Source organism: Delphinapterus leucas, chromosome 19, assembly GCF_059928025.1.
Source record: "Delphinapterus leucas isolate spDelLeu-1000000601 "Yukka" chromosome 19, BTC_Dleu_Yukka2, whole genome shotgun sequence".
Classification (NCBI taxonomy): Eukaryota; Metazoa; Chordata; class Mammalia; order Artiodactyla; family Monodontidae; genus Delphinapterus; species Delphinapterus leucas.
The window spans coordinates 59,730,087-59,742,324 of NC_143147.1; the positions used below are offsets into that span (position 1 = coordinate 59,730,087).

The following is a 12,238-nucleotide window of genomic DNA, read 5'->3' on the forward strand; positions in this document are numbered from 1 at the left end:
TCTTCAAAGTGGAGTCGCTAATGGTTAAAGCACATGTGTGAGGTATGTTTGACGGGCCATGGGTCAGGCTGTTCCAGTTCACACAAAGTTCAGGCTGAATCATGTATAAGCCCAAACGACTTCCCCATACTTCAGTTTGTGAAAATCCCTTCCATCATCGTTTTAAATATTTTATCACAATTAAAAAAAATTAAAACCACCACATAGAAAAACGCAACTCTCTCAGCCCATGCACTCCTCTCACCACCAGGCGGCCCCTGGGTCAGGTGCGGTGGGCATTGAAGGGAAGCAGAATTTCCCACCCCAAATATGTCACTTTGTCACGAGGATTATTTTGTGCTAAAGACAATTAAAACTAAGCAGATTCAAGAAAAACTCTTGGCCTCCCCCTCAACGGCCTAAATTTACAAAAAAATTTAGGTCTATACCTAAATTAGGTCTATACCAGGAAGAGAGCCATTACTATAGTTACCATTTACCAAAAAACTTATCTGCATAATAGAGCAACCTCTATTTTCCAAACTTCTCCTCTGCCTTGCTGTGAAAAGCCCTCCTCTTTGCAGCCCCAGATCCTACCCCTCTCCTTAAGTAAGGGTGTTACAGACGCTTCAATTACCTGGCTGCCTTTTGGGTCTCCTATTTTTATGGGCTCCCATACACATGAAATGTTAATCTGTCTCTTATGAATTTAAGTGTTAGACCAGCCAAAGAATTTAGGAGGGAAGAGGGAAATGTTATCCTTCCCTGCAGCACAAACTCAAAGGCCAGTGCAGGCAGCCACAGAAATCAAGTGGCCGCATCAGTGGACCCACAAGTGCTGGCAGGTGGGCAGCTCTTTCCCTGAGCAGTGAGGCCTCCACAGCTACATCCAAACCCTGGGGCCCCCCCTCGCCCACCGCAGCTGCCTCCAGAGCTCCCCCAGCGGCCCCCAGTCCCTCCTGGACTCCTAAGGGGTCTCAGCCTGCTTATCTTACTTTTTTCCATTATAAAAACAGCGACGGGGCTTCCCTGGTGGCGCAGTGGTTAAGAATCCACCTGCCAATGCAGGGGACACGCGTTCAAGCCCTGGTCCGGGAAGATCCCACATGCCACGGAGCAACTAAGCCCGTGCGCCACAGCTACTAAGCCCGCGCGCCTAGAGCCCGTGCTCTACAACAAGAGCAGCCACTGCAATGAGAAGCCCGCGCACCGTAACAAAGAGTAGCCCCCATTGGCTGCAACTAGAGAAAGCCAGCGCGTAGCAATGAAGACCCAACACAGCCAAAAATAAATAAATAAAATTTAAAAATTAAAAAAAAAACCATCGACAAGAAAAACTTGGAAATGCAGAAAATAAAAGAAAAAATGCATTTCCCAGAACTTCCCCTGCCGCTGCAAAAATAACCTTCTAGCACTCAAGGAGGAAGTCCCACCTGGATTCCCTGGGGCACCTACCAGAACAGGGGCGACTTGGGGTGGGGGAGGGGCTCCTGACAACCCCCTACCCCCTGCCCCGCTGAACCTACTGGCATTGGAAGCCCTCCACCATCTGACCAGATGAACATCACCCCTGTTCTACCATCAGACTGCACCAACATCACCCCTGGCAAAGCCAGCCGCCCTCCACCTATGCCCAGGGTGGCCTGGAACTCTCCACACACTTCCCTTCCACGCCTTTATCTGCGTGGCCTCCCACTCCCCCCACCGCCCAGACCCAGGTGTCCTGGCGACTCTGGCACCTGCACTGCAGCCTCTCCTGACTCCATGGATCCCAACCTTGCTCAAGTTCCAGAGGAACGGGCCCCACCTGCAGCACCAGAGGGAGCCCAGCGTCCAGGATGCCCAGGGCTCACAGGCTGGGTGGCCTGGCAGACCTCCAAGTGGCTGAAAGGTGGAAATAACTCCTGCAGCTCACCCAAGCCTCCCAACATTTTGGTTTCAGTTTCCATTCCTGTAAATATTAAGCAGAGAAGTCGGTAGGCAGGAAGTGGGTGTGGGTCGGAGGCAGGACTCACCATTCAACACCTGGGTCCTCAGCCCTATTGTGTGACCCACTCTGAGTGACCAGGGCCTGGTCCCTAACCCCCACCCCCAGTGACGGGTAAGGGACCGCCCCCAGCAAGCCAGCCCTAAGGACAATGGCCCTGTCCAGCACTCACTGTGCTCACAGAGGATAAGCAGGCAGCCCAGAAGCCAGCAGACCCCCAACAGCTCTCAAAGCCTTTGCCCCTGGAGCTGGCAGAGACGCCAAGCATCGAGGTGTGGGCTGTCCATCTTGGTAGTGACCATGCCCTGCTAATGGTTGGGGGCCCTGGAGTGACCTCTGACTGGGCCGAGGTGGACAGCTGCCTTGCCTGCTTTCCCTACCTGCCTGGACAGGCAGGACACTAGAAGGTGACCAGGGTTCTCAGACAAGGCTTTTTTCCCTGTTCTGTTGGAAAACACATCAGTTGCTCTCAGCAGCCCTGGGAAAGCCCCTCACACAAAATTAAAGGGTGGCGGGGGACAGCAAGCTTTCCTGGAGGCCTTCCCAAAGGGATCAGTCTCAGGAGGTGCCAGGCACAGGACATGAGACTCAAATGAAGTTCTGATTTTCTCCCATTAATCTGTCTCATGTCAATTTAATTCTTAGACAAACCAGAAGGACCTAGAAGGGTAGAGGAAAACTTCCTCCCCGACCATGCTAGGCCAGTAAGACCTCAACCACAGCTTCCTTCCAGGGTACTGGTTCTGGCTCCTGAGTTCAAAAATCCCTTCTCTGCCAGTTGCTAGCTGTGTAACTCTGGGCAAGTTACTTAGCCTCTCTGTGCTTCAGTCTTGACATCTCTAAAATGGGGATTGATGATAGCTCCTCCCTCAATATTTAGCACAGGATCGGGCAAATCACAGGTTAGCTGATTGGTTTTATTTGTGTTTTTAGTCTCTGAGGTCCCAAAGACCCCTCCTCCCAAGGCCCCCTAGTCAGGCAGATGTTCTAGTGACCATGGTGGGGAGCCCTGGCAGGTGGGAAATTCTGCCTGGACACCAAGAGTTCAGCCATGCTATGATTCACTATCTGGACCAGGAATCAATGATAAGAGTGGACACTCAGCTGCCCACCAAGCTCCTCCCAAAGGGTTAGAAGCAAAAGAAAATCAATAAAAAGCTGACAACAAAAAGCGGCCACCTCTCCATACCTCTTACATTCCAAAGAAAGCATCTGTAACACGAGCACTTTGTACAAATACAGCAGAAACAGGATCAATCAAAGAACTGGGGGTGTCCATCTCATCCCTGCCTCAAAGTGCACCTTCTTTGGTTCATTCAGCAATTATTTACTGAGCACCTATTGTGTTCCAGGGAGCATACAAGAGACTTGGGATAAAGCAGTGAACAAGAGAGCAAATGTCTCTGAAGCCCCACCCTGGTATGGTCCAAGGGCTACCAGGACAAAGAGCCTGGGGAAGTGCAATTCAGAGTGAAGGGGAGGGGCGAGCACAGTTTTCAACTGGGTGGTCAGAGTGGGCCTCCAGAAGAAAGGAGACAGTTGAGCAAAGACTGGAAGGAGGGTATGGGGGAGATGTGCTGCCCTCTGAGGAAACGTGTGTTCCAGGCAGAGCGACAAGGCAGTACAAAAGTCCTGCGCTCAGAGCATGCCTAGTATGTACTAGGAAGGGCAGGGAGACAGTCCAAGGCCAAGGACACCGAGAGAATCAAGGACCGACCAGAGTCCACAGGTGAGGCCCACCTGACACACGGTTCTACCTTCATGCACCTACCGGCTGCCCCTCACCAGGAAGGGGCCTATGCAAGCTGTGGGGACCCCTCCCCCACCAAGTTGGCCTAGGGTACCGCTACTGTGCAGCATCCTCTGAAATCCTCTAAGACTCCTCAGCTCAGCCCAACACTTCCCACTCCCAAGGGAGAAGGAAAACCCCAAGTTCTCTCCAAGAAATGAAACTGAAATTCTTTAAAAAGTGACAGATGCCTCCAGCAAAGGGGCAGATAAAACTGTATTTCTAAGAATAGTGCTTCTTCTAGAAAGAGTTCTTTAGCCATAGAAGACGTCACTGCTGGCCTGGGTTGTCTGCTGGCCAAGGTCTCCATTTCTAGGGAGGCAGGTGGGACTTAGCTGACTGCCCCACTACCACCAGCTCCACTGGGCTCCCAGCCGCATCAGGGCCTTACCTGGTACAGGGGCTGCAGGAAGCAGCTTGTGTCCACACTGGCTGCAGAACTTCGGGGCTTCCTCTTTGGAGATATGCCGGCAGGAAGGACACTCCATACCTCCAGGGAGGGGAATTCCTGAGGCTGGCATGCCTCTGCAGATCTGGAAGCAAGAGTCCCGAGGCAGCCAGTTTTATACCCCACCACCTGTCATATGACCACAGCCTTGCTTCAGTTTCATTTTCTGGGAAAGTGAAATTGGCAGCAGCCTAGAAGTTCTCCTTGCTCAACTGAAAACCAGCCTGATCACTGCCCCTGAGGCGCTCCAGCCTGCCTCATCCCAACCTCCCCCTCCAACTCCCTCCTTGTCTGAGCCCTGAGTGGCGCCAGCACCCACTTCCTTTTCTGCTGCCCCCACCAGGCTTGCCCCTCCCAGCTTCCTGAACTCTCCATCACTCAGTGAGTCTAAAAATTTCCCCGCCCAGCTGAGACTGGGAGCCAGGTCAGCTGAGCCAAGTGAGTGGAGACTGGGGGTAGTGGCGGAGCAAGCAGAGACACAGCTTGTGCAAAACCCAGAGATAAGACATGGGGTGGGGATACCTGCTGCGTGCCCCAGGCAAGGGACTCAGACTCTCTGTGCCTCACTGCAGAAATGCTGACAGCAAATGGCTGAGTCAGAGCCTGCCAAAGGAACCAGCCTGCACAGGGCAGCCCAGGGCTATAGGGCTGGCAGTCAGGATTCCTAATAACGGGGCCAGTGGTCAAGATTTCTAATAACGGGGAGTGCCATCTGCTAAGCCTGCACTCTTCTCATTGACCATTTGGCCCTCAGAACACCTTCTGTGGGAGTGGCAGCAAACCAAGGTCAGGGTCATGCCAAGGCCAGGACTCAGGCCGAGAACATCCAGCCTCCAGGGACAACTTAGTGCATCCATGGTGAGAGTGAAGACAGGCGTCTTGGCTCTTGGGGAACAAAGATCCACTGGCCACCCATTTCTGCTGGCTTCAGATCCAAGAACTTTGCTGGAGCAGTGGTCAAGTCAGCTCCTTCCCCAGCTGGGAGGGCACCCAAAGGGCCCTCATCAAGCAGCGACTCCCTGCCTCAGCCCTTCTACCCGCCCGTGCATCCCATTCTCATTTTCACTTCATCTGCGGCATGGGTGCCCCTCTGCCACCACCAGCTTGGTCTCCCTGATGGTGGGCTCTTGGTGGTGGGGGTGGGGGCGAGGGCTGGGCAGGGCCTGACCAAAAGCACTCAGTGTGCGCAGTTATCCTCGGGGCCCTGGTTCCCACCTCCCCTCTCCCCTCCATACGCCCCCCCCCCCCAAATCAACCACCCTAAAGCAACCACCACTGTCGTCTGGGTACTCTCTCACTAAAATACTCTCAATGACTCTCCTGGGCCCAGGCCTCTGTCCGAAGGTGTATTACCTCTCCCCAAAGCTCTGCTTCCCCACAGACCAGAAAACTCACAGCAAGGATCAGAATTCCTCACTCAAGTGTCCTGTTGTTTCTCGCCAGCACCAGGGGCCTAAGGGCAAACGCGACGGCCGGCACCAACACATCTCTATTCAATCAGTTTCCGGACTTTTCCCTTCCCCTTTTTTCCAGCCACATTCCGCCAACCATCACCAAAGAAAACCAGGTGGTGGCCCCCACCATCCTCACACTCCCCCATTCTCAGCCCTCCCCGGCTTCCCCCAGGGCCGCGTCCCAGTCGCGGCTCTCAAGGCCAAAACCGGCGAGGTGGCAACCTGGCCTTTAGCCCCTGACCACAGGCAGCCCCTGCTAAGTCGGGAGAACCCTGCGCTCTGGGCGGCTCGGTGATGTGGGCAGTGATTCCGTTCTCCTAAAAGTTACCATGAAATAAAGATACGGGCATTTTTCGCAACATCACTTTTCCGTTGTTGCAATTAATGAAAGCGAAGGATTCCGTTCCCGGGTAGAGGTCCCCAGGTCTGCCCGTCCCGGTCCGCTATTATGCGCCGCAGCGCCCCCTCCCCGGGCAACGCTCTCGGGTTCAAAGCCCGACCGGCGCTTCCTCGCACGGGGTCCTTCGCACTCGAGGCTGGGCCCCCGGGAATGTAGCTGGGGCCCGGGGAAAGCGCGCTGCCTCCGCCAGGCCCACCTGCTGCGCGCGGCCGGAGAACAGGGTACGCACGGTGCCGCGCGGCGGGGCTGGACAGGGAACCTGCGGCGAAACCGAAACTCAGCGCCGCAGGAAGGGGCGGCCCGGCGCGGACGGCGGCCGGACGCGGCGCATCAGGACGCAAGCGGCGCTCCCCGGCAACGCCTCGGGCCGGGCCTCCGCGACCGTGGCCCAGACCGGCGGGGACCCTGATCCGTGGGACCCTCTCGCACCCAGGGGACCCGCACTCCGACCCGTGAGACAGCCCGTACCCACGGGAACTTGCGCCCCGCACTCACGGGACCCGCATCCCCCCCTGTAAATCCGCACTCTGCCCGCCAAGACCCGCGTCCGGTGTCCCTGCGCCCGGGCCTCGCAACTGCGAATCCCCGCCCCGCCCGCCACCTCGCACCTGCGCCGCTCCCGCGCCCACGCCGCCGCCAGTCCGCGCGGTTTCGTTTCTCGCGTCCTGGGTCCCGCCCCTCCGCCCGCTTCGGCCGGCGCCGCGGGGTTCGCTCGGGTGTGGCCGTCGAGTGGCGCCCCCCAGTGGACCCGGCGCCAGGCCAGGTCGTCCGCCGCAGAGGAGGCGCCTCCTGCCGCTGCGCGCCAGGGGCGGGAGGCGGAGGGGCCTTGATTCCGGCCAGGCAGAGGCTGGGGTTCGCACGTGGGGCTACCCCAGCCGCCCCCACGCCGCGGGCCGAGCCCGGGCGCGCGCATCCCCAGTCCAGCCCCAGCCCCTTGGACAATGTCCAGGACCTTGCGAGCCAGCGGCCAGCCTGGAAGGGGCCCCGAGGACACGAGGCTGGTCACTCAGCCGAGCTTCAAGCCACTCGGATGCAAGGTGGAGGTCACCTGCCGCATCGCATCGGGGCTTTGTGTGGATTAAGTGACCACAGCGGCCCACGCTCAGCCTTGTGTTGGTCACTGATAACCTAGAGGCCACCACCCCGGCCTGCCTCTGCACCTCAGTTTTCTCATCTGTCAGGCTCGTAATCCGGCCCTAGGGCTGTTGGAGAACTACTATTACAGTGAAAGCTGGCGTTCCAGGCCCCGGGCAAAAAGTGCTTGATGTACATCAGCTTATTTACTCCTCACTGCCCTCTCCGCTCCCAACCAGCACCTGCCTGAGAGCATTTGTGAGGAGCCTAGCTCAGGCCCATGGGGTGCTACAAATGCCAGTTAGGATGAGCATCATTGTTACATTAAAAGGGCCCAGGGGGCTTCCCTGGTGGCGTAGTGGTTGGGAGTCCGCCTGCTGATGCAGGGGGCGCAGGTTCGTGCCCTGGTCCGGGAGGATCCCGTGCCGCGGAGCGGCTGGGCCCGTGAGCCATGGCCGCTGGGCCTGCGCGTCTGGAGCCTGTGCTCCGCGGCGGGAGAGGCCGCAGCGGTGAGAGACCCGCAAACCGCAAAAAAAAAAAAAAAAAAAAAAGGGCCCAGGGCTCCCACCCACCTCTCCAACCATTTCCTCCTTTCCCACACCCTCCAGTCACACTGTCCTTGCTCTGGGCTGGGAACAGCAAGCTCTGTCCTTCTTGGGGTTCCCCACCTGCAGTGCCTGCCCCTTGCAGGGCTGGCTTCTCCCAGCCATTCAACCCCAGCATCTTTGCGCTCAGGCAGTGCTTAGGGTTTGGGGGGATGCCAGCAGAGCTTGGCTGGGCCCAGCAGAGTGGGGACCTGTGGACCCCGCCGGTGTGCCCATCAGAATTCTGGGCCAGCCCCAAGGTGACAGGGAGTCGCTAAAGACCAACAGAGTATGTACCACTGTCAGAATACCGCGCTGGGTGGGGTCATCACACGGCCTGAGAAAACACATTTACCTGCCAGGTGCAATATCTTTCATTTTAAAACCCAACACAGGGACTTCCCTGGTGGTCCAGTGGTTAGGACCCCACGCTTCCACTGCAGGGGACACGGGTTCAATCCCTGGATGGGAAACTAAGATCCTACATGCCGTGCAGAGTGGCCAAAAAAAATAACAAAGAAAACCCAACACAGCCTTAAGGAATTAGAATTCTTCCAGTGAGAGACTGAGCCCTGCAAAGGGAGGTGACTTTAGGCCATTTTAATGCCACCAGGGGATCTTCCCTCCAGCCTCTTCTCCGTGTCCTTGTCCACTCCTTAGAGGAATCATGAAACAGTAAAGGGATTTTTAAAATCCAGCCTTAGAGAGATGGTGGGGTGTGGGGAGGATCCGTTGTCCTGCCTTCAATTTAGTTTGTGGTTCAAGATAAACGTGGAACAATCCAGCAGGATTATCAGGTCACCTCCTCTACCAAGTCTTCCTTCAGCCTGTACAGTCCAGTATAACCTGGCCGCCCAGAGCCACGGCTGTAGCATGCACTCCCAGGAGTGGAGTTTGGAGTGACACCAGCACACTCACACCTCCAGAGGAGGAAGCTGCTTATAGCAGGAGGCCTCAGCTTCCTACTTTCTGAGAAGTCAGTATGTGGCGTGGTCAGTGTGGTCATCCTGTTTTGACAGGTGTTCCAAAGTAGACAGAGGTTCTGGACACTGTCCACTTCCAGGTGCTGAGGACCTATTTGTAAGTGACCCTGTCAACATGTCACCTAAACCAGAAAGATGGTTAACAACCCAAAGAACCAAGTCAAAACACACATACCACATCCAATAAAGACCAAGAAAAGATGGAAAAGCCAGTATTAGGAGCCCATCCTGAATACTCACAGAGAAATCCCCTCACATTCCCTAGTCTATATCAATGCAATAAATGTATGCATTGAAACATGCACACAATTTTTAAAAATAAAAAAATAGTATAACATTAAATAGTATATAAATGTAATATATGATCTAACGTAATTAGAAAATACAAAGACAGTGGTAGATGCGGTTTACTTTGCAGGGCTGAGCCAGGCGCAGAGAGAAGGAGGGTGGAGGAGGATGGTGGGGTGGTGGGATGAAGGAAGGAGGGGACGAGGAAGCCAGAGGACTTGACAAAAGGTTTCAGATGGCATCACCTCCAGCTTTGTCCCTAAAAAGATGGTGCTGTGGACACTGCGGGCTTGAATCTGGACATCCTCTCTTCCTGGCCCGTTGTTCACAAAGGGCCCGGGCTCCTCCACATAGAAGATCTGCTTGGGAAAAGCCTGCCCGGTCATTATTCCCCAGGTCAGCCGCATGACACAGCAGGGGAGCCCCTGGACTTAGCCCCACTGCCCGTCCAGCCAAACCCAGCATAGAATATCTTCCTGGTTCCTTGGATATTGGGGCACTTGAAATTTCCTCAATCTCATGCATTTGTAGAATGGATTCATTTGGGCCCCAAACACACGTTTTGGACAGTCTTGCTCCTTGCCTGCCTAACTTGATAATCCTGGGGTCGTCTGCAGAAAGGACGCTCTCCGAGGCACACTTTGCTGGGAGGATAAGTGTGGTGAGAGGCTGGAACGAAGGGCCTTGTGTGGGTTGCTAGGGCAGGGACGTGGTTCTGCTCCGGACGAGAGCATCCAGCCGTCTCAAAGCAGGGCCTGTGTGACTAGGCAAGCTGAATAGAATGCTCACATTAACTCCAGAGCCGTGCAGAACAAGAGGGGCTTGTAGTTCTGGGCTTCGTTCATATCTACTTCCCAGCCTGCCTCCAGATCTTCATTTCAGCTGTTTTCCCCACAGAAAGACAGGAGTGAGACTCAGCAGTTAAGTGTCTCACTAACGGGGCTTTGGGTTCTATGTGGTCGGGGCAAAGTTTGGCTGGTAGGAGTCAGGTTTCTGGGCCTGGGTATTCTTGACTGAAGATCATGCTCTTTGGACCCTATGGAGTAGCTGTTCCCGAGTCAGATGTCCCCCAAGTTAAAACACTGGGGGCCAAAAATCAGTCCTCTGTCAGCACCGAATGAATTCATCCACCTTGGGCTGCAGGCCTGTCCAGACAGAAGGAAGAGCAGCCGTTAAGGAGCTATGTTTCCTTTCTTGTTTAGGGAGGCAGGAGGGGCAGAAGTGAGAAGAAGAACGTAGGGGATTAACGTCATGGCTCCCACAACAGCACCTCCCTGTATGTGTGTCTCTGTCTGCTCTTCTTATAAGGACACCACCCAAGTCTAGTATGATATCATTTGAACTTAGCTAATTACATCTGCAAAGACCCTATTTCCAAATGAGGTCACAGTCACAGGTGCCTAGGATCAAGAATGTAACACTTTTAGGGAACACAGTTCAAGCCCCTACAGGCACCAGCTCCATGGGCTTTGCCAGAAGTCCTCTGAAAGATCCAGCTGTCGGCACTGCACAAAGATTCGTATGATTTGGATGAACTTGGGTCCTCCCAGGGGATTAAAATTATTTTAAAAGTGGGGAGTGGAGAAACAGGCTCTTTGCCAGCATCAGCAGCTAAGTTTACAAAGGGTAGATAGATCTACCCAAAACAGATTTTATAAAAATAATCACGCTTCAGGCAGCAAAGGCTTTGCTAATTCACTCCCCGGTTAGCCCAGGTTAGACCTGCTCCAGGTAGGCTTTATCTTTTTTTTGCCACACAGCTTGCGGGATCCCAGTTCCCTGACCAGGGATTCAACCTGGACCACGGCAGTGAAAGCACTGAGTCCTAACCACTGGACCGCCAGGGAATACCCAAGTAGACTTTATCTTAAAGAAGGACGGAGGTCACTGCCCCACTCCAGCACTAATGGGACAGCCCACCACTCCCCCCCGCATTAGCTCACAGAGCACCCTCAGCTCCCCTGCCCACTGGGTGTGGGGTCTGCAGGGACGTGGCTGCAGAGCCCACAGCTGCTGCCGTTTGGAGCTGGTGGCACCGAGGGCATTGCTCCAGGATGACTTCAGGCTGTAGAGCGGGCATGACAGAGCGGTCACACCAGATCTCCTGCCCTCTTTCATTTTCAAGTAAATGGATTACTGGGGCGTGGGTGGGACGTGATGCTGGCATTGCAGCCTGACTCCTAAATCCTTCCCCTTCCGCCTCCCATCCAACCTCTCTGTCTCCATTATCAGGGTTCTGCATCAAGCGGCTTCCTCCAGGGCCACTTCCCCAAAGACATGATTTTTGTTGAAGCCACACCTTGAGGGGGAGCTGCCTGAACTGCATTAGACATTCAGTTCATGTGGAAGAGAGGGTGAGAACAGGGGAGGGTAGGACAAATAGAATTTGAGGAGGTTCAATTCATGACAGCAGCAACTACTTCTTAAATGCCTGCTACACATACACCCCAGGCCTCCACTCTTCTCTTCAATTTAATCTGTGCAGTGACCCTTTGGAAGATGTGGAAAATAAGGGTCAGAGAGAGTAGACTATTTACTCATCATGCGTTATGAAATCAGAACAACCTGGACTCAAACTCAGTTCTCTCTGAGCCCGCCGCACCATGCTGCCTCCTTGTCCGTGACTTTCAGAGTTTCTTGCAATTATCTCCAGAGTTCCAGTGGAGACAAACACAGGCCCAGGGGCTTCCCTGGTGGTGCAGTGGTTGAGAATCTGCCTGCTAATGCAGGGGACACAGGTTCGAGCCCTGGTCTGGGAAGATCCCACATGCCGCGGAGCAACTAGGCCCGTGAGCCACAACTACTGAGCCTGCGCGTCTGGAGCCTGTGCTCCGCAACAAGAGAGGCTGCGATAGTGAGAGGTCTGTGCACCGTGATGAAGAGTGGCCTCCGCTTGCCACAACTAGAGAAAGCCCTCGCACAGAAACGAAGACCCAACACAGCAAAAATAAATAAATTAATTACACTCCTACCCCCAACATCTAAAAAAAAAAACAAATACACAGGCCCAGGCTGTGAACAACATGAGGCTTCCTAACCATTTTAGATTTGAACATTCTAAACCTACATCATCTGACACAGCAGCCACAAGACACAGGTGGCATTGAGCACGCCACGTGTGGCTGGTCCAAGCTGAGGTGTGCTGTGAGTGTACAGTTCCCACTGGGTTTCAAAGACTTAGTATGAGAAAAGTAATGTAAAATATTTCATTGATAAGTTTTATATAAATTTCATGTTGAAAATATTTATTTT

At 54.4% G+C, this 12,238-nt stretch overlaps 1 protein-coding gene across 3 annotated transcripts in view; it reads right to left on the minus strand.

Moving 5' to 3' along the window:
* RNF213 (ring finger protein 213) overlaps positions 1-6,730 on the minus strand; it is a 111,684-nt gene extending 104,954 nt beyond the window's left edge. For 2 of the 3 annotated variants that reach the window (XM_022589405.2, XM_089901579.1), the window contains exon 1: positions 4,147-5,395. In XM_022589405.2, the coding sequence (XP_022445113.2) occupies positions 4,147-4,276 (130 nt within the window). In that variant the 5' untranslated portion in view covers positions 4,277-5,395. Of the gene's footprint in view, positions 1-1,786; positions 1,931-4,146; positions 5,396-6,665 lie in introns of those variants that run through there. The other variant, XM_089901578.1, reaches the window with a different exon arrangement.
* Positions 6,731-12,238: the final 5,508 nt, after the last annotated feature.